Raw genomic sequence first — 18,936 nt, 5'->3', positions numbered from 1 at the left:
GCCGCCTAAATCCATAAATCACTCTCTTCACACCTCATGGCCCTCCCAGTCCCCCGCTTCCCCCTGCGAGTCCCCTCTCCTCACAGTCCCGGTCCTGAGTCGTTTCTTTGGTAGCCTCATCCCTCCGGGTCACACCTACAGTAGATCTGCCATCCACAGACCCAGCTCCTGTTCCCAGACCTGCCTTGCTGGTGACCTAGGCAAGTCCCTCCCCTTCTCTGTGCATCTGTTTTCCAAATGTAAAATGGAGAAAAGAATCTCACTGAAGAAGATGATACAGTGTTTCCAGTACCACTGTCACAAGTTTTGCATAAAGGCAACAAAAGCAACTGAAGGTGATTGAGCCATTTTGAAAATAGCTTACTTTGTCCTACTCACAGTCACTATGCTACAACTGTACTATTCATTTCGTGTTTATCTTTAAATTGATTAATTTAGAAAAATTCAGGAAGGCCCTAAGCATGAGCCTGTCTTGCTCTGACCCAGCCACACTGGCCCCTGTTCCTCCAACATACCAGGCACCCTCTTGCCTCAGGACCTTTGCACCACTCTTGCCCCTGTCTGGAGTACTTCCCCTACACAACTCATTCCCTCACTTTCTTCAAGTCGTTGCTCAAACATCCTTCTCAATGAGTTCTACCCTAGCTACCCTGTTCCTGCTGCAGTACCCCTCCCTTCCGCTGCTAGCACTCCCCATGCCCCTTGCTCGGTGCTGCTTTCCAATAAATCCTATACTTGTGTTATTTATGCTTATCATTTTGTCTGCTGGCTCCCCCCACCCCCCAGTAAAGTACTCTCCATGAAGGCAGGGGTTTCCATTTTGTTCACTGATGTGTCCCTGGTTCCTGGAGCGTGGCCTGGCCTATTTTAGGTGAATAATAAACATCTATTCAATGACAGAGCTGCCCGATTGAAGGCTAAGTCCTTAACCACCATGCCATGGGGTCTCTGGGGTTCACTTTAAACACCTTAGTCTCTCCTCCTTTGGCCTGACCTTTCTACCCCTGAGGGTGTAAGGAATGCATCTGTCTTGTTCAAGAATCTCAATCCTGGGGTTCCCGGCCTGCCCACCAGTCCCTAAGCCCAATCACTACTTTCCCCCAGAAGGCTCAATGGATCTGCTGAAAAACGGGACTTAGAAGAGTGGCAATCTATGCACTCAGCACCTGGTGGGCACCTGATTAACCAGGAACGTCCTGGTCCAAGGCTTGGTGGAGCCCAGGGAGGAGCCCTGCCTTCCGCCCAGTGCCTCCTGTGGAGAGGTGCAGCAGCAAGGAATTCTGGCTCCTTATCACTCACTCTGAGAGGCCTCCTGGGTCCTCCCATTACTCTCCGACCCTTGCCTTGCCTGGACCACTGCACCAGTCTCCAATCCATCCTGCCTTGGTTGCTAGATAATTCTCCCCGAATCTCCTATAACCGTATCACATCTCTTTACCAGGACCCTGGATGGCTCCTCCCCACATGGGATAATGGGGAACTCACGGCTTTGGAGTCAGGCAGATCTAGGTGGGAAAAGCCCCTTGATATACTAACTGGGTGACCTTGACATGACAGTCACGTTCTCTAGGCTGCAGTGTCTTTGTAAAATATCTGTAAATGTGTATGTGCATGTGTGTGTGAGGTTAAACTGGGTTAAATTGGAATGTCAGATATGTGTAACTATCCTGGCCACGGCAGACATCAGTCGTCGATGGTGGCACACTTCTCTGCTTAACTAAATCTCAGTCCTGAGCTCCAGGGATCAGAGATGACATATGAGTTGAGTTCTATTTGCAATCTCTGGCATGACGGTCTTTGAGGTTCCTCTCAGCCCTGACACTCTGGGGTTGGAGTGTCCAATCTGACTGGACCCTGTGGTGTAATAACCAGAGACTGGAAGGTTAGGCTTGGGGGACGAGGCTGACTGGAGGGTTGGCTGCTTACTGGAATTTTGTCACCCTCCTTTCCTCTGTCTATGCAGCGGGGAGTGAATTAGAGAGGACTGGGGGAGGGGAGAGGGGACAAAGAAGGGAGGGCAGAGCATTCTGTGACTTGGATGGGAGGTGTTTGGGGGTTCCACAAACCCAAGCCTCATAACATTGATAGGAAATTTGAGACACAGGGAGGGGCTGGGGTGTACCCAGAGTGACACAGCAGAGCTGAAACTAGAACTCAGGACCCCTGAACAGGACCCCTGAAGGAGCAAGGGTGCATCCCAGGCCAGGAACCTATCCCAGCTCAGTCTAGAGCCTTAAGCACTGCCAGGGAGTGACCCCAAGTGTGTGCACCTCTGTGTGTGTGTACACACACGTACACACGTGCAGGTGCAGAGAATGCAGTTGGCAGGAGCAGGGGTGCCACTCAGCAGCCCACCACCACCGCTTGCCGAGGCCCCTGGGTGATGTCACAGCCTCCCTTGTGATTCAGACGGCGTGGGAGAGACACAGAAAGGGAGGCTGGGGAGGGAGGAGGGCCAGAAACTGAGAGGGAAGAAAGGAAGAGAGGGTGGGGGGAGAAACAGGGCTGAGGGAGAAAGACAGAAGGCTAAGATGGTGGAGAGGCAGGGGCAGAGGGAGAGGAAGCTGGAAGAAAGGGATGGAGAAAGGAAGCAGGGAGAAGAGAATGAGCACCAATGGGAGATGGGCAGAGGAGGAGGCGGCTGGAGTGGGAGGGAGGGTTTTCTCTGTTCTTTCTGGTCTTTTTCATAGTCAGAGAGAGAGAGGAGGCAGGATGGGGCAGACTGAAGGGTGGGCACCGCCGTGTCCCCTCCCAGGTAGGTCCTTTGGCTGGGGAGGGGCATGTATATGCAGCCAAGCTGCTGCTTCCATCCCAGCTGGAGCTGACCCAGCCTGCCAATCACCTGCCAGAGCTATTTCTGGAATGTGGAATCTGGGTCAGAAAGGGGGGAGGGAGAAAGGGGGCAGCTGGGAAGCTGGCCAGCTCTGAGTAGGTGGGTGGGTGGGCAGATCCATGCCCTGGCCACCGCCACTCCAGAGGAGCCCCCCCCTTCCAGGCTCTCACTGCCTCAGTAACCGCCCCCCACATCTACCTACCTGCCTACAGATGGCCCGAGAGCATATGTACCCATGTGAGAGTGACAAAGAGCTTTCATGCCCCTCAGCAACATGGGAGCTCAAAACAGCCCTAGGCAGAGGACAGGGCCCGGACTGCTCACTCACTGGAGACATATGCTGAGGAGGGGGGCAGCCTTTTGAGCGGGGTGACCCTGCGGGGAGACAGTGGCAGAGTGTGGGTGTGCCCACGTGGAGGGAGGTGATGATGGGCAGGATTGACATGTATGGTTGGACAAGTTTTACATTGATTAAGGATGCTACCTATTAGGGGGGTGTTGATCACAACAAAGACATAATTGAATTATATACTTATTATGACAAACTTCTGGCAGATGGCAGTAAAGGACCTTATTCTAATAAAAATTGTACATCACGACAATTTTTCAACAGATGGCAATGAAATGTCTTGGGGGAGCGCCTTTTCCAAACCCAGCACAAAGGAACTGTTCTCATGCATCAGCTGCAGCTCTACACACAGGTTTGACAATTGGGTGGCTTTGGTTTTCTCTGCAAGGCAGGTGGGTTTACCTGATGAGTGTGAAGGGATCAGAGGTAGAGGAGAGAGGAGCAAGTATGTAGTGCTCACTCTGGAGCCCTGGAAGGAGGGCTGAATATTTCCCCCTGGGAAACGTGGGGGGTGAATTTTTTTGGTGGCTCCAATCTGCTAGGGCACAATTTCCTCACAGGTGTGGAGGTGGCACGAGCCTTGAAGGAGACACACATGTATGTGAATGCATGTGCAGGTCTATGTAGAGATGAGGTGTATATGTGTACAGGTAAGAATATCAGTGTGTGTGTGTTTTCATATCATATATAGGTATAAGAGAACAAAACTTTATGTATGTCTATAAGTAGGTGCATATGTGCACACATGTCTGGGTAGGTGTCAGATGTTGCTACATGATACTTTCTTGAGTGTCTTCGTTTGGGCTAAAGCTTTCAAACTTAGGATAATTGGAGCCCCACATCCCTACATTTAAAGCCCGATGCTGGATCATCCATATGCGATGTGCTGGGGGAGCTAGGTTTGATTGAATTTTTGGCGTCAATTCTCAATCATTCCCTGTATTCATGCCCTTTGCTATGTAACTGCAGTTTCTCCCACAAAAGGTGGAATGTATTTCCCTGGACCTTGGCTTTGGACTCATGTGACTTTTGCTTTGAGCAGCCAGATGTTAGCAGATGTGACACAGAGACTTGAAATGTGCTTATACAGTGGAGTCTGCCCTCTTAAACTCTTGCCATCATCATGAGAAGAGCACCTGGCTAGGGCGCTGATTCCAGGAGCACCTTTTGGTTCCAGGAGGGGGATGGAGGATATGCAGAGCAGAACCAGCCAACCTGCAAACTCATGAATGAGAACAAATGCATATTATTGTGTGTGCCACTGAAATTATGTGCTTGCTTGTTACACAGCATTATTGTGGTAATAGTTGACTGATACAAAAATTGGTACCAAGAGTGGGGTGTGTTAGCAACAAAAATGAAAATATGTAGCACTGGCTCTGGGACCAACTGGTGAGCAGTAAGTGAACTGTTACAGCAGGCTTGAAAAAAGGTGGCCCATATTATATAGAGACAAAACGCTTGGTAAAACTGTCAATCTACAGTAACTTGAAGAGAGCAAATGGATTTAAGCGAGATAGTTTCCAGGCAAAATGTTGAAAGCAAAAGCTGGCGCCTTTGGGCTACATTTGATAAGGACTTACGAGAAAGAGAGCAACTCATAAAAGATATAGGAGTGTTGCAGGGCACAGAGTGTTTAGAGGGAATATAGAGAGCCTAGAACTTGCTGAGTTGGAAAATTAATCTGTCAACTCTAGCCTCTCCTGCCAGTAAATCATTCTCAAATTAAGATAGAGCCTGGACAAAAGACAAAGATCAAACTAAGGTCATGGCCAGTTAAGACTCTAAAATAGTAAGGTACCATCTAGTAGATGCTCTCAGCTACTCAAAAAGGCTTCCAGAAAGCTTAAGAGGTTGGCCCCACAGAAGCTTGATGTACTCAAAGTAGTTATAATTGAGTCTAGAGACACTGGCATGACTCAAAAATAATTGTGGGTGTGGCTTTCGTTACATGGAGTTAAGTGGAATCAAATACATAGAAAACCCACAAAGTGTTTGAGGTAGGTACATGGCCAAAACTATGATCAGCTTAGGCTAAAGGGACTGAGACCATTCAAGGTATAAAAAGACATCTGGGTCCCTAACTTTCTTCAGGCAGGAGGCAGGCTAAGAAAGCTGTTCAGCTGCCCAAAGGACATATTCTTCAATGGTCTCTTTAGAAGTGGCCAAAAAGACTAATGGAAAAGGAAGGGTTTTCAGAGAGCAGAGCCAAGAGCTGTGGAAACCAATGGATTAGCAAGTCAACCCCAGGGAGGAAAGCTCGGGCCTAATCAAGGAACATTCCCAGAGTATTCACCCAACATTCGCCCAGAAGGACTCCAGAAGTGTCATGGATCAGTAAGTTTCTGAATTCCCTTTCTCTCTCTTTCTGAACGGGAGTATGAATTGCAGTTATCCTGTACATATTTTGCCAATGTATGCTGGATGTGTGGGGAGTTGGCAGGGCAGGTAGATAACTTTTTTTTTTAGATTTTAGGTCATTCAACCAAGAGGAGCCACATCCAGACCTGATATAGATCAGGAGATCTTGCTGTTATGACTAGAAGAGACTTTGGGAGGTCTTAAGTATAGGCGTATTTTCTATGTGAGAGGGGTGTGAATAAATGTGGCCAAGAGAGTGGACTGTAATAGAGTGAATTATTGACCCTGATTCTTCACTCCTCCCTCCATACTCCTTGCCATAGAAATACAGTTTTTTTACACAAAGGTGGGAGGGTATTTCTCCATCCTTTGTCTTTGAGCTCAATCATAGGACTTGCTTTAGCCAACAGGATTTTAGCAGATATTATGCAAGCAGGGGCCTTGAAATGTGCTTGGGTAGTTAGGCTTGCTCTCTTGTGTTTATGCCATCACCATGAGAAGAATATGCCCTGGCTAGGCCACTGACCCAGGACTCTTTGGTCGTAGGAGGAGGATGAGAGACATGTGGAGCAGAGCAGTTCCAGCTGACCCACAAACTTGGGAGCAAGAAATAAACGTCAGTTGTTGTGTTACAATAATTTTGTGGTTGTTTGTTAGGCAGCACTATTGTAGCAATAGCTGACCCATTCTCAGCCCATTCATGAGTGGTTGGGGTTGGGGGAGGTTGGTGAATGAGGGTTTATTTGAAGCAAATTGCTGAGGTGCTATATGTCCCCCCAGGCCTAGCTCATGCTTAGAGAACTTCTCATGAGCCTGATGATGTGGAGAAGCTGATCTTTTACTTGAGGTTCCTATGAGACTGTAGCAGACTGCCTGCGAGAGCCTGGCAGGGATCCCCTGGATTTGGGGGCCATAGAACTTGGGCCTCAACACCTGCTTGGACACCTCTGAAATGGAGGGGCTGGCAGGGCTACCTGTCACAGCAGGTCTAGGCGGAAGGCTGTAGCAGACCAGCCCATACTTTCACAGTTTCACAAGGCAAAGGCCTCATTTTCACACGGGTTAAGTGGGAGCCGAGAAAAAGGTAGGGCTGGAGTTGTCTTCAGAGGATTCTGCCCAAGATGCCTGCCTGGCAAGGCCAGGTCCCCTAGCAAAAGGAGGCTGAATGGGGAGGAGGAGGGAGACCATGGGATGGAGGAGGGAATAAGAAGCAGTGGCCTGGAGGGGAATTGCCCATGCCAGGAAAGAAGGCACCAGGAGGGCCCTGCAGGACAGGAGAAACTCCAAAAGCACCACCTAGAAGAAGGAGCCAGCATGTGGTATCTGTCATCCGCAAAGTCCTGATGTCAGACAACACCTGCACTAGCTGCCTCCCCCTCCCACCTGGAGGGACCAGAACAGCCACTGGTGAACAAGGAACAGAGAAGACACCGACCACCACACCCATTCCCCACTGCGGGCTTCCCAGCCCGAGCCATGTCCTAGCTGCAGGCGCAGGGGACTCAAGGTGGATGAGACCAAAGTTTTGAAATGAGACCAGACTGGACTCTTAATACTTGAAAGTGAAACTGTTGCTTAGGGTCTAAAAGTGACTGGAAAAGCTCGGGGATCTGCTCAGATACAAACCAGGGTTTGGAAGGCAATAGTGAAACAAAGTGGTTTCTTGCTCTGCCCCCTGCAAAGACCGGTTCACTCCATCAATGAGCTGGTTTCCTGTGTAGAGAATATCCATGGGACTCAGGCTCATTTATTTACCTCAAACACCAATTGAGCAATTGAAACAGCTGTCTCTCTTCCTACAACAATCCAACCCCAATTGCCTTTGATCGTCAGGAAGCTCAGAGTCAAGTGTGAGAACCAGTGATAACAGCCATCACCTGTCAGCTCCTACCACGTGCAAGGTCCTGCTTACACACTCTTATGCTCATTCTTATTTCATCTCCCCAAGAGCCCTCTGGGGTCTGGCTTATGCCTCAGTTTATCAATGGGGAAACTGAGATTCATGGAGGAGAACTAGCCAGCCAGAGTAAGCTCAAAGCTCTCTCTACCAAGCCAGAAATTGTCCTATGATTTTCCTTGGTCTTGATTTTCTTGATTTTCATGGCTTGCTCTGTGCAGGGTCCCCTTTATTCTCTGATCATGCATGGGTTATCTTCAGAGGGTTTAGAACAAGTATCAGGAGGGTTGTCCCTGACTGTGAATATGAGAGAAACCTGCAAACTCATCCTTTTGAGAAGGCTCAATGCAGATCCCATCCTCTCCCTGCAGGATCCCACCTCCCCAGAGGTTCACTTACCTGAACTAATCAAAACACGGAGGTAGGGCTTCCGAAAGCCCTGCCCACCAGCGGGTGACTGCTCTGAGCCAGCACCTGGACAGTCAGGGGCAACCGAGCATCTGCAAGCTGCAGCCTTCTCCAGTCCCCGCACCCCCACCACCAGTGGTGACGTCTGCCTCTGTGAGCCCCATTTGAGCTCCGGTTCTCTGGTTGGTGGGAAGTTCAGCCCCAAGACCTCATGCTTTTGCTCCTAACCGTCTCTTTAGTCTTGGCCAACCCACCACGGATTCTTCTGCAGCATTTTCAGCGGCTGGCCCACCAGGAATTGTCTCTGGGGTCCCCTCGCTAAATAAATAAATAAATAAAATTAATTAATTAAAATAAAGCCCTCTCCCCATCACAGTACTCACTTGGAAGTGTGCGACTGTTGCTGAGGCTGCCGGTGCTGGGCGGTGGGGAGAGGGACTGCAGGGAGACACTGTCCTCCTCCTGCGAGCAGCCCGCCTGGATGGCACGCAGGTAGCTGTGGCTGCGGGAGCGGAAGTAGCTGGGCAGGGGCAAGTCCAGCGCCTCTGCCGCGGCCGACTCAGCCTCGCTGCAGGCCGACTCACAGGCCGCCTCGTACTGGTCACTCAGATCTGCCTCCCGTACCTGTCCAGGCAAAGGCCGGTGTCAGGGGCCAGCTTTGCCCATCCTGGAGGGACGGGGAGCTTGGTGGTCAGCTCAGCTGCAGGGCTGGAGAGTCTGTGGGGCCTCCACTCAGCCCACCTTCCCCTCCCATCTCACTCAGGGTAGAGGATGAGCAGATGGAGCCCTTAAGAAATATACAGCCCCTCTCAACCTCTCAGGGCCTCAATTTCCCCATCCCTACAACGGAGAAGAGATTATTAAGGATGGTTTCTAGGATACTAACTAGATTATATCTTGTGCATCCACACTGAGGGATTGATAGATTTTGAGGTCACATCTGAATTCAGTGGGAAAGAAGGGTATAATCAATTAGTAATGTCTGGCCTGAATGTTGGAATGGGTGGTGGCAATAGGTGTGCTAGATATTTACCATCTATGGCCCAATTCCTTCATTTTTACATGCAGAGAAACTGAGGGGAAGACACTTGCCAGGGGTACCCAGTGAGTAAGTGGCAAAACCAACACTCTAAATATATATTTAAGGAAGATTAATCTAGCCCTGGTGTAGTGAATGGATGTTGGGGAGGGATCCAGAATGGAGGCAGAGGCCAGAGATGAAGCTTATGTAATAGTCTGGTGAGAGAAGATAAAACGGGAATGAGGGTAGTGGCAGTGAGGATTGATTAGCAATGTCTGCCATCGGCAGTATGGAGAATGGCAGCACGTATGCTATTTGCCATCTCACATCTAGTTCAGCCTCATCGAGATGGCTTCTTTTTTTTTTAATCTTTTTTTTTTTTTCCTGCTTTATCTCCCCAACCCCGCCCTGTACACAGTTGTATATCCCACTTGCAGGTCCTTCTAGTTGTGGGACGTGGGACGCCGCCTCAACGTGGCCTGACAAGCGGTGCCATGTCCGCGCCCAGGATCTGAACCCTGGGCCACCACAGCAGAGTGCGCGAACTTAACCACTCGGCCACGGAGCCGGCCCCAAGATGGCTTCTAACTGTCCCTCCAGAGATGACCATCCAAGATCCTGCAAATCTGCAGCTGGAGGTGTGAGCATAAAGGGCCTCACCATGCATACACTCTCCAAGGGTTCTAGAAGGTTCTATATGACCCATGTCTCAGGCTGTGTTGGTAATTGGGAATCACAAAGTATATGCTGAGGAGTCAGCTGGCCAAAGATGGACACTGGGTGGACGTCCTGGGAAAGGCCTGGGCTAGATGGGAGGGGACAGAAACTGACTGAGCACCATGTGGAGGAAAAGATGGAGCTGGGCTTGGGGCCAGCTTTGCTCTGGACCCGGCTGTGTGACCTCATGCCATCACTACCCTCTGGGTCAGTGTTTCCTATTCTAAATGAAATAGAATGCCTGTTACTTGTCTGACACTGCATCAGGTCAAATGATTAGATGGGTCGTCACCCGATTTGGAGGGTATGTTTGGAAAGGTCTAGATCTGCACTGTCCAATACAGTAGCAACTAAACACGTGTGGCTATTTAGGTTTAAATTAATTAAAATTAAATAAAAGATTCAGTTCCTTAGTCACACTAGCCACGTTGCACTTGCTCACACTACCTCATTGGAGACTGTGGGTTACAGAACGTTTCCATCATGGCAGAAAGTTCCACTGGGCACTGCTAATAAGTTAAAATGTAGGCCATGTTGCATACCCAAACTTCACTTGGAGGGGATATAAAAGAGATGGGTGTTTGTCCTCCCAAGCTGCAAGCTGAAGTATATTGGGAGGCCCTTGCGACTGCCCAGGGCAGTGAGGTCTTGCGTTGGGACTGCACAGTAACAGCACAGGTCTGGAACTAGATTGCCAGAGTTTCAATCCCGGGACAATCATTTCCTCGAAATATGAACGTGGGCAAGTCACTTAACTGCTCTGCGCCTTAGTTTTCCCATCTATAAAATGGGGGCTAATTATAGACCTGATATTTTGGTAAAAGATTGGCACCCGAGTTAACATCTGTTGCCTATCTTCCTTTTTTTCCCTTCTCCTCCCCGAGGCCCCCCAGTATGTAGTTGTGTATTCTAGCTGTAGGTCCTTCTGGCTCTGCCATGTGGGACGCCGCCTCAGCATGGCCTGACATGTGGTGCTAGGTCTGCACCCAGGATCCGAACTGGCGAAACCCTGCGCCACTTAAGCAGAGCATGCAAACTTAACCACTCAACCACCGGGCCAGCCCCTATGGACCTGATTTCATGGGACTGTTGTCAAGATTAAAGGTGATAATTCATATCATGTGCTTAGAATAGTGTCTGTGAGAGGAAGCACCTGGTAACCTGTACTTATTATTACAGGCAGCTCCATGGGGTGAGTGCAAGGATTTATAAATGTTGGTTAAGATGCTCCCAAGCTTGGGGTGGGGGGAGGGTTGGCCACCTGGTCAGTGCTGCTGGGAGGTGTATCATTGAGGACATACTGTGTGCAGAGAATTGCCCTGGAGGTTTTCTATATGAACATATCACACCTTACCTTGAGCCTGCTGAAGTTAGGGGAGGAAGAGGTCACCTGGCCCACTGTGGGCTCCCCAAAGTCCCTCTGGAATAATGTGTTCAAGAGCAACTATGACATGGGTGGAGGCACATAAGGCATCCACAGCTGGCATCAGGAAGTGTGGGGCCAGTCCTAGTTTTGCCCCTGGAGGATGAGTGGCCTTGGACAAGTCCCTGGCCCACTCCTGGCCACGATGAGAGGTTGAGCTCAGAGCACCTTTCCTGCCCCACTTTCTGTCTTGGTGCTGGGGCCTGGGAGGGAGGAGAGGGCCACTTCCTCGGCAGGATGGGTGTGAATGGGAGGGGGACACCCTTAAGGCAGCCAAACAGTGCCAGGACGGGCACCACCTCTTTTGTATACCAACTTTTGTAAAATTGAAAAGTCTCTGCACTCATTCCAACACCTCAATGTCCTTAAAGGTCTTGTTGGAGCCCAAGAAAGGGGAAAAGTCAGGGGATCAGGGGGCTTGGACCTGGAGGTCAATACCACCAGCCCCCAGCCCTCGACCTGTCCACATAAAAGTCTCCCCAGACCTTTCCCAGGCTTTGGGGGAGGTGAGGAGCGAGGGAGCCAGAAGACTCTCAGGGAATACCTCTCCTTCTCCTGGGGTTATTTCTTGTCCCATCGATAGATTCTAGCTCATTCTTTCCCATTTTTGAGAAGAGGAAACGGAGGCAGAGAGAAGTGAAGTGATAGGACCAGGGAGTGGGCGGTAAGGGCACCAACGTGAGCCACAGCTCCATCCTCACCAGAGGTGGCTTTCCTGGTGCTGGCTCTGCTTGTACCTGCCCGGGCTGGGGGCTAGGACCGCTCAGATGCCAGGCCTAAGACCCAGCCCTGGACTCTGAGGTTGGGGTACAAGGGAATGGCAAACATACTGACCTGCTGCTCATGGCCAAACAACTGGGGGATCAGGGAGGCCTGTCCAAAAATCTGCAGGGAAGAGAGGGGGAGGGTTATGGGGAGACCAAGGCTGGGGCTGGAGCCTGGGAGGGGTGTTCAGGCTCGGCTGCAAGAGAGGTTGTGGTTGGCTCATCTAACCTCCTCCCCAGACTGGCTGGGGCCCAGGTGCTAGGAGGTCTCACTTGGCTTCCCCTAGGGATGGGAGGTTCACTCCTTCTGGGACTGGGCATTGCTGAGGACTTGTAATCTGCTGTTTACAAGTCTTCCTCTTGGTCTGGTCCCTGGGGCCATAGATGCCCTGTCTGCTGCCTCTCACCTGGGCAGGCAGCCCCCCAGGATCTACAGATGAGGGACAGAGCCCAGAGCTTTCTCTTCCCTGGTCAGGGCCTACACAGTCCAGTGCATGGTGGGAGGGGGCTCCTTCTGGTAGGAGTTGAGGTTTCAGAGATACAGCCAGAGCTGGCACATCTTTGATTTTGGGTCATAGATGTAGCTCAGGTCATTCAAACTTGTGGGGGTGAGGGTTTGGGGGGTTAGAGGAGAGAGCTGGGGGTGGCCAGGGGGTAGTGGGAGAGACCTGCTGGGGTCCCCAGCCTGGCTGATTCCATGTGCCTTTTTGTGTGCCCAGAGGATAAAAGTATCCCATGTGCTAGGAGCAGGCAGAGCATAGAGATGGGGTGTGTGAGAGAGACAGACAGACCCAGAGAGAAACATGGAGATGAGACACAATAGAGAGTCAGGGAAAAACGTGAACGAGGGGAGATAAAAACAGAAGGAGACGGATACAAACAGACGGGAAGACAGAGCTGACAGAACATGGGAGAGTGGGAGACAGAGGGAGGGAAGTTGTCCACTCAGCAAACACCTACATGCCCTGTGCCACATGCTGGGGACACTGTGGGGAACAAGACAGTAAGGTCCCTGCCTGCAGGGAGCTCCAAGTCTTAAGAGTGAGAGAGACGCCACGTAGATAAGCAAACAAATAATTCCAGATAGTGATAAGTACTGTCAGGAAAGTTAAGCAAAGAAAGGGGACAGCATCCTGGGAGGTTCCTTTAGACAATGACAGGGCAGGCTCCTCTGAGGAGGGGACATTTGACCCAAGACTGAACACAGAGAAGAGCCAGCTGTGCAAAGAGTCGAGAGAAGAGTGCTCCTGGGAAAGGGAACAGCAAATGCAGTGAGCCTGGGGCACGAATAAGGTGTGTGAGGAGCAGAAAGGAGGCCACTGTGGCTGGAGCAGGGCGAGCGACAGAACAAGTCGGACGTCACATCTGAGAAGGAGGCAGGGCCTCACAGGTCTGAGTAAGGACTCCAGCTTTCACTAAGGGTGAGGTGGGAGCCATGGGGGAGTCTGGAGCAGGGGCATGGCATGATCTGACTTCCATCTTTCACAAGCTCCCTCTGGTGGCTGAGAAAAGATTGGAAGCGGCAGGCATAGGGGCCAGGACAACCATTCAGGTGAGACTTGGCGAGACCTGGATAAGGCTGGCAGGGGCAGAGGGTCCCATGGCTGGGGCGCTCTACCCCTCCCCACATCTAAGGCCAGTCTCTTTGGGGTCTGGGAATGACAGTGCTGAGGGTGAGGGGCTGCAGAGGGCTTGGCCAGGCCAAGAATAATGGAGTGGTGAGGAGCTGGGACCCCAGAGCCTTCCAGTTCTAAGCAGTCCATTAACGCGGGCCACAGGGCTGCACAGTGGGACCTGGAGAGGAGGCTGAACTGCACCTGTCTCCACTGCCTCACTGTGCTACTACTGGCAGGTGTCTGCCCTCTCTGGGCCTCGTCTCCCCATCCACACCAGGGGGAAGCCCTCAAGCTTTTGCTGGTCTGCCCTTGCAAATCCTAAAGTACTGTGCACACAGCAGGGGCTGGGGTCCAGGGGTGGGGTCCCTGCCCAGCTTTGCCTCCTCCTCGCTGTGTGACCTCACCTATCTGAGCCTCAGTTTCCTCATCTGTGAAAAGGGGATATGGATACTAAGGCACCCTCTGGGGGTGGCTGTGAGGGTTCAAGGACCTGATGGCTGAGAGAATTAAAAGTGCAGCACAGTGTGCTTATCGCTGTTAGTGGCAGAGTTGTCTGGGCCTGGATGTCCAAGTTTCCATGGAGCAGGTGGGACAGAGAGGTCCAGAGTGGACAAGCAACTTGCCTGACGTCACACAGCAAGATGACGATAATACCCGTAAAGGTAGCTACCCTTAGCTGAGCATATTATGGTCATTATCTCCCTGATTCCTCACAGCCCTTTGAAATAGGAATTGTCACCCTTCTGTGGTAAATCAGGAAACTGAGGCTCAGGGAGGGGGTGACTTGTCCTGGGTTCATATTGTCAGTGACAAGACTGGGACTCAAAGCCAGGTCTCCCAGGTCTCCTCTTCTCAGGGCATCTGGATCTACAGCAGCAGAGCAGCCTCTCTGTGTCTCCAGCCACAGGACAGTCAACGGGGCAGAGATACACACACAGGCAGCTTTGGGAACAATGACTGAACAGAAGCACAGTGCAGACATCTGGGGACCACTCAACAGGGGATGGGCCTGGACGTCTGACTGTCTTCTCTTGGGTAGGAGTCGGGGCTCTCCCAAGCCCACTGACCTTTTGGCTGCCTCTCCCCTCACCTGGCTGATGCAGCTGGAGTCGTTGAGGCTGTCGCTGACGGGGTTGTAGTCCTCCTCCCAGCTCGGACACTTGGAGGGCAGCAGCATGTCCACTGAATCCAGGCGGTCCAGACTCCTGGTGGTGGGGAGGAGCAGACAAGGCTCAGACCATCCATTGTTCAGCCTGGGAAACTGAGGCCCAGAGAGGAAAAGACTGGCCAAAGTCATTCAGTGGCAGAGGGAAAAATGGGAGTCACTGCCAGCCCAGGTAGTGTCGGGGGTGATGAGCAAGGGGAGAGCTCCCAGCTTTTGAAGCCCTTGTGAATCTGGAGGGTGCAGGCCGCCCTCTCATGTCACATCCGCTGCTGCCGCCAGGTGGCAGCACAAGCTTGCTTTTGACTATCTCAAACCAGAGGCAGCTCACACCAGCCCAATTCTACAGCCCCCTCCCTTGCAGATCTAGGGCAATTCCAGGGCTGGACAGAGGAGGTAGGTCAAGCCCAGAGCCCTGACCTCAGGCTAGGGCTGCCCAAAGGACATCAGTTTCAACATGATGTCCAGGTGGCCTCCACCAGGCCCCAGAAGAGTCACCACTTCACCCTGGCTCTTCAATCCTTCTCGTATCTACCTGACCCTGGGTCTCCTCCCACCACTGCTCTAAAGATAAGGTCCAAGAAGTCAACAGCTCGGGCCCTTGACACGGACAGGCTTGGACTGGAACCCAGCTTCCTCACCGGGTTACCCTGGGCAAGTCATCAGCGATTGCTTAAGTCTCAGTCTCTTCACCAATAAAGGGGATGACACTGTGCCTGCCTGCTTGGGGTGTGATGAGGATTCAGTGACGCAGACTGAAGTGCAGGGGGGCAGGCACAGAGCCCACGGTGCAGCAAGTGCTGACAGATGGCGCCCATTCTGTTACTACTACTCTTATTGTTGACTCCCTCTCATTCAAGCCCTGTGTCCTGGTCCTGCCCACATTTCCACCTCAATGCCCCCTTCATAGAATTGTAGGATCTCAGGACCAGAAGGGTCTTAGAGATCATCCAACTCAGCCCCCTCACTTAAAGATGGGGAAACTGAGGCTCAGAGTGGGACAGACCTGGCACTGGCCAGCAGTGGCCTGAATTCCCAGGTGGAGGCCACTACTCTGCCTTCTTTCCCAGCCAGTGCGAGTCTGGCTTCTCCAAGGGCACTGCCCCCGCAGCCCCCCAGGGCTACTGTCAGACCTGCTCTCTTCCCTCTGTCGCAGTCCCCCCAGGTTACGTCCAGCCTGAAGTCATGGCTCATGCCCCGAGTAGCTAAAGGCCTAGGACTAAGTTTTCCTTTAACTCTTCCAAAGCTTCGTTTGTTTGTTTCTGAGTTGCCTTTATTTCTTCTCCTCAGTGGACTTGGAATCCCCTCTACTAAGTTTTGCCTGTTTGGTGCCTCATTCCCTAGACTTTCTGCAACTCTCCTCTCAGTCCTTTCTGTTCTAATCCCCACGCTGACTTCTCACCCCTCTCTCTGACAGTTTAATCGGTGCTTTCTGTGTGCAGGCATTTCATTCGTTCATACTTTCACTAACTCTTCCAAGTCGTAGAGCAACAGGACGGGGCGGGAACGGTGGGGTTCCAGCCAGGGATGGGACTGTCTGTTTCCTTTGACTTCTGGGTCCTCGCCCCTCCCCAGTCTTGGAGCTGACCACAGGGATCAATTACAGGGGCAAGGGCAGAGGGGGCTCTGGCCTTCTCTGGGCAGCGCTGGCACAAGTGGTGGGCTCACTAAGGGCAGGATTCTCTGAACCTGAAGAAGAGGGTCCCCTGGGGCAGGTCCCCTGTGGGCATGGAACTCACCTGGGGGTGTGGCTTCTGCAGGCAGCGTTTACCCCGGGCCAGTCTCTCTAGAGAGGCTCTCCTTACTGTTTACCAAAGGATGGGGCTCATCTGTGATCAGGACTTAACGGGGGGGGGGGGAGGAATTATGGGGTGGCTCACCAAATGGCGGGGCTCTCTAGAGTCAACTCCTCAAAGTGAAGGGGCCAATCTAAGAACGAGGATCTCAGGGAGGAAGCTAACCTAAAGCCGGGTTCACCTAGGGAACCTGGATCATTGCGCGCGCCGGTTCACCTGTCTCTGAGGCTAGAAGGCAGGATCCATCTGTGGGGTCGCACTCTCGCGGGCTGCGAGGTTCCCAGGGGCTCATACCCGGGAGGGGCTCATACCCGGGAGGGGCTCACCTAGGAGGCAAGGCCTGCCTGTGGGCGGGGCTTGCGCGTGCGGAAAGAGGCTTTCCCAGGGAAAAGCTCACGGAGGGCGGGGCTCACCGGAGGGGCGGGGCTCCCATGGGGCGGGACTCCCTTTAAGGGAGTGGTCCACTTAGGGAGCAGAACTCACAAGTGGTCAGGACTTCTTGTTGGCGGGGCTTCCAAGGGGCAGGACTCACTTGTCAGCAGAGACCTCCCAGGCAGGACTCGGACGTCCGACAGGCTTTCCCAGGGGCGGGGCTGGCCTGGGGGCGGGGCTCTAGGGGGCGGGGCTGCGCGTTCACCTGCGGGGGTTGCTCTGCTCTCCCAGCGACTGCTGCGTGGCCCTCAGGTAACTTTGGCGCCGAGCCGCCGTTTTGGGTGAAGGCTTGGGGCTGCCGCCGGACTCGTCGCTGTCCTCGTCGCCCATGGCCTTGATGTAGCTGCCGCTGCGCATGCGCCGGCACGGGATGGGGCCCTCGGCCGCGGCGTCCGCCTCGCGCGGGGACAGCAGCGCGGTGCTCCACTCGCCTCCGCCGCCGGGCACCTGGGGATGGGCAGACAGGCCTCAGCGAGGATGGCGCGGGGGGCAGCGCACAGCCCAGCGCGCCGCCGGCAGCCCGTCCTCGGGCGCATCACCTGGGAAGTGAGCCGACGATGAGAACCCTCAGCTCGAGGCCCTGAAGCCCCCTCGCTCCCCACCTCGGAGAGTTCAGTCTTGGGCGCTGGGTACTGCCATTGAAGGCTCCCTGCAGTACGGCGGAGAGCTGGGCTAGGAAGGATACCTGGGTTCCAGAGCCGGCTCTGCCACTGCTTCACTGTGTGGCCTTAAGCAAGTCCCTGCCCTCTCCAGCCACAGATTTCTCCCTGGATGCCAGGCTGGCTGTGCCCTAGCAAAACTGCCCAGGGCACATGAACGCAATGGCCTCCACTGTTGCTACCCTCCTGAACACTGTTGTGCTCCCTTCACTTCACCCTGCTATCTCAGAGGATGTCTTATGATCCCACTGCACAGATGAGAGCCGTAGGCCTGAGAGAGGCCCCTAGACCTGGCACCAAGAGCCTGGCCCTAGGATTGGGGGGTGGGGGAGAAGGACCGTCAATGGACCCTAACACATCAGTACGGGGCAGGGTCCTTGGGACCAGTCAACACTGCATATCTTACAGGTGGGTAAACTGAAGTACAGGGTACAGAGGCTTGAGAAGGTGACCTGGAAAAAAGGCTCAGTTTTCCCATCCGAACCTCAGGGACCACACCGGTGGAAGTGGCTGTGATAAGGGCAAGTGAGGTCACAGCTGTGAAGGCAGCCCTGGTCCCCAGAGGTTACAGTGGCAAAAACCAACCAAGGGGACCTCTCCTGCCCTTCCAAGGCCAGGTTCTGCCAGCTGCCCCATGGCAGCTGCACAGTCTTCTACACCCCTCATTCACCTGATACACACAATGGATGTTCACCTCATGATGAATGAGTATGCACATCTCAGAACTCACAAGCACCTCAGCCCGAGCACAGAGGGAACCCGCCTTGCCGTGGTCCCCTATCTCAGAGAGTAAGCATACCTTCCCATACGCCCATCCCACCAAGGATGCACGGCAGCAAACACTCTATCGCATGCATGACCCTCGACGTGTACACAGCATGAACGCAGAGCACACTCACACCCCTCCCCACGTACATACCAGCAACCACCACACTGCAGACACATCTCAACATGTCCCCAGTTCACTGTGTCCTTGCGTTAACACATACAGATTGCACACCCTCACCATGTCTACACACTTCACCACAGATGCCCGGTACACACAGGTCTCAGTGTACATAGCATACTCATTCTTCACCATGTGTACAGATGCACACTCCTGGTGTCACTACATCTGTACAGACACCACATCCTTCCAGGTGCCCACACTGCCAGAAGCTGATTCCTGGCTAAGGGAGGGTGTCTGTCTGGGACTCCCACCCCAGGAGCTCCCCTCAGTGTTCCCATAACCCTCCCGCCTAGCTAACTGCCCAGCCAGTCACGAGGGCCAGCACATTCTACCTTTCAAACAATTTGCTAGTCTCCTTACCTCTCCCTGTCCTTGAGAAGGTGGTCTTGTATATCCCTGCTCAAAACCTGTTGCTCCCCCAGACCCCACCCACCTACCTCCCATGACCCAGGCAGGCAGCACAAACCCCAGGGCCTGCAGGGCACCCTTTCATGGTGTTTCTGAAGCATTTTCACATGATCAGGCCAAACCACACCATTTGGAGAGGGA

At 52.9% G+C, this 18,936-nt stretch overlaps 1 protein-coding gene and 1 long non-coding RNA gene across 7 annotated transcripts in view; one reads left to right on the top strand and one right to left on the bottom strand.

The window, feature by feature from the left end:
* The window catches only part of DLGAP4 (DLG associated protein 4), a 202,626-nt gene that overhangs the window by 68,058 nt on the left and 115,632 nt on the right, over positions 1–18,936 (bottom strand). For 4 of the 6 annotated variants that reach the window (XM_008530234.2, XM_070588274.1, XM_070588272.1 and 1 more), the window contains 4 exons: positions 16,985–17,226; positions 14,480–14,594; positions 11,844–11,894; positions 8,232–8,472 (listed from right to left, as the gene is read on the bottom strand). In XM_008530234.2, the coding sequence (XP_008528456.1) occupies positions 8,232–8,472; positions 11,844–11,894; positions 14,480–14,594; positions 16,985–17,226 (649 nt within the window). The remainder of the gene's footprint in view (positions 1–8,231; positions 8,473–11,843; positions 11,895–14,479; positions 14,595–16,984; positions 17,227–18,936) is intronic. The other 2 variants (XM_070588276.1, XM_070588277.1) reach the window with 1 other exon arrangement.
* On the top strand, positions 2,628–9,439 carry LOC139078070 (uncharacterized). Its single transcript, XR_011530812.1, has 3 exons — positions 2,628–2,755; positions 3,447–3,534; positions 9,307–9,439. It is a non-coding gene; the product is annotated as an uncharacterized lncRNA (long non-coding RNA).

Source organism: Equus przewalskii, chromosome 21 (assembly GCF_037783145.1).
Source record: "Equus przewalskii isolate Varuska chromosome 21, EquPr2, whole genome shotgun sequence".
Taxonomy (NCBI): Eukaryota; Metazoa; Chordata; class Mammalia; order Perissodactyla; family Equidae; genus Equus; species Equus przewalskii.
The sequence above is the reverse complement of the archived record's forward strand: the minus strand, read 5'-3'. Positions and strand labels throughout refer to the sequence as shown.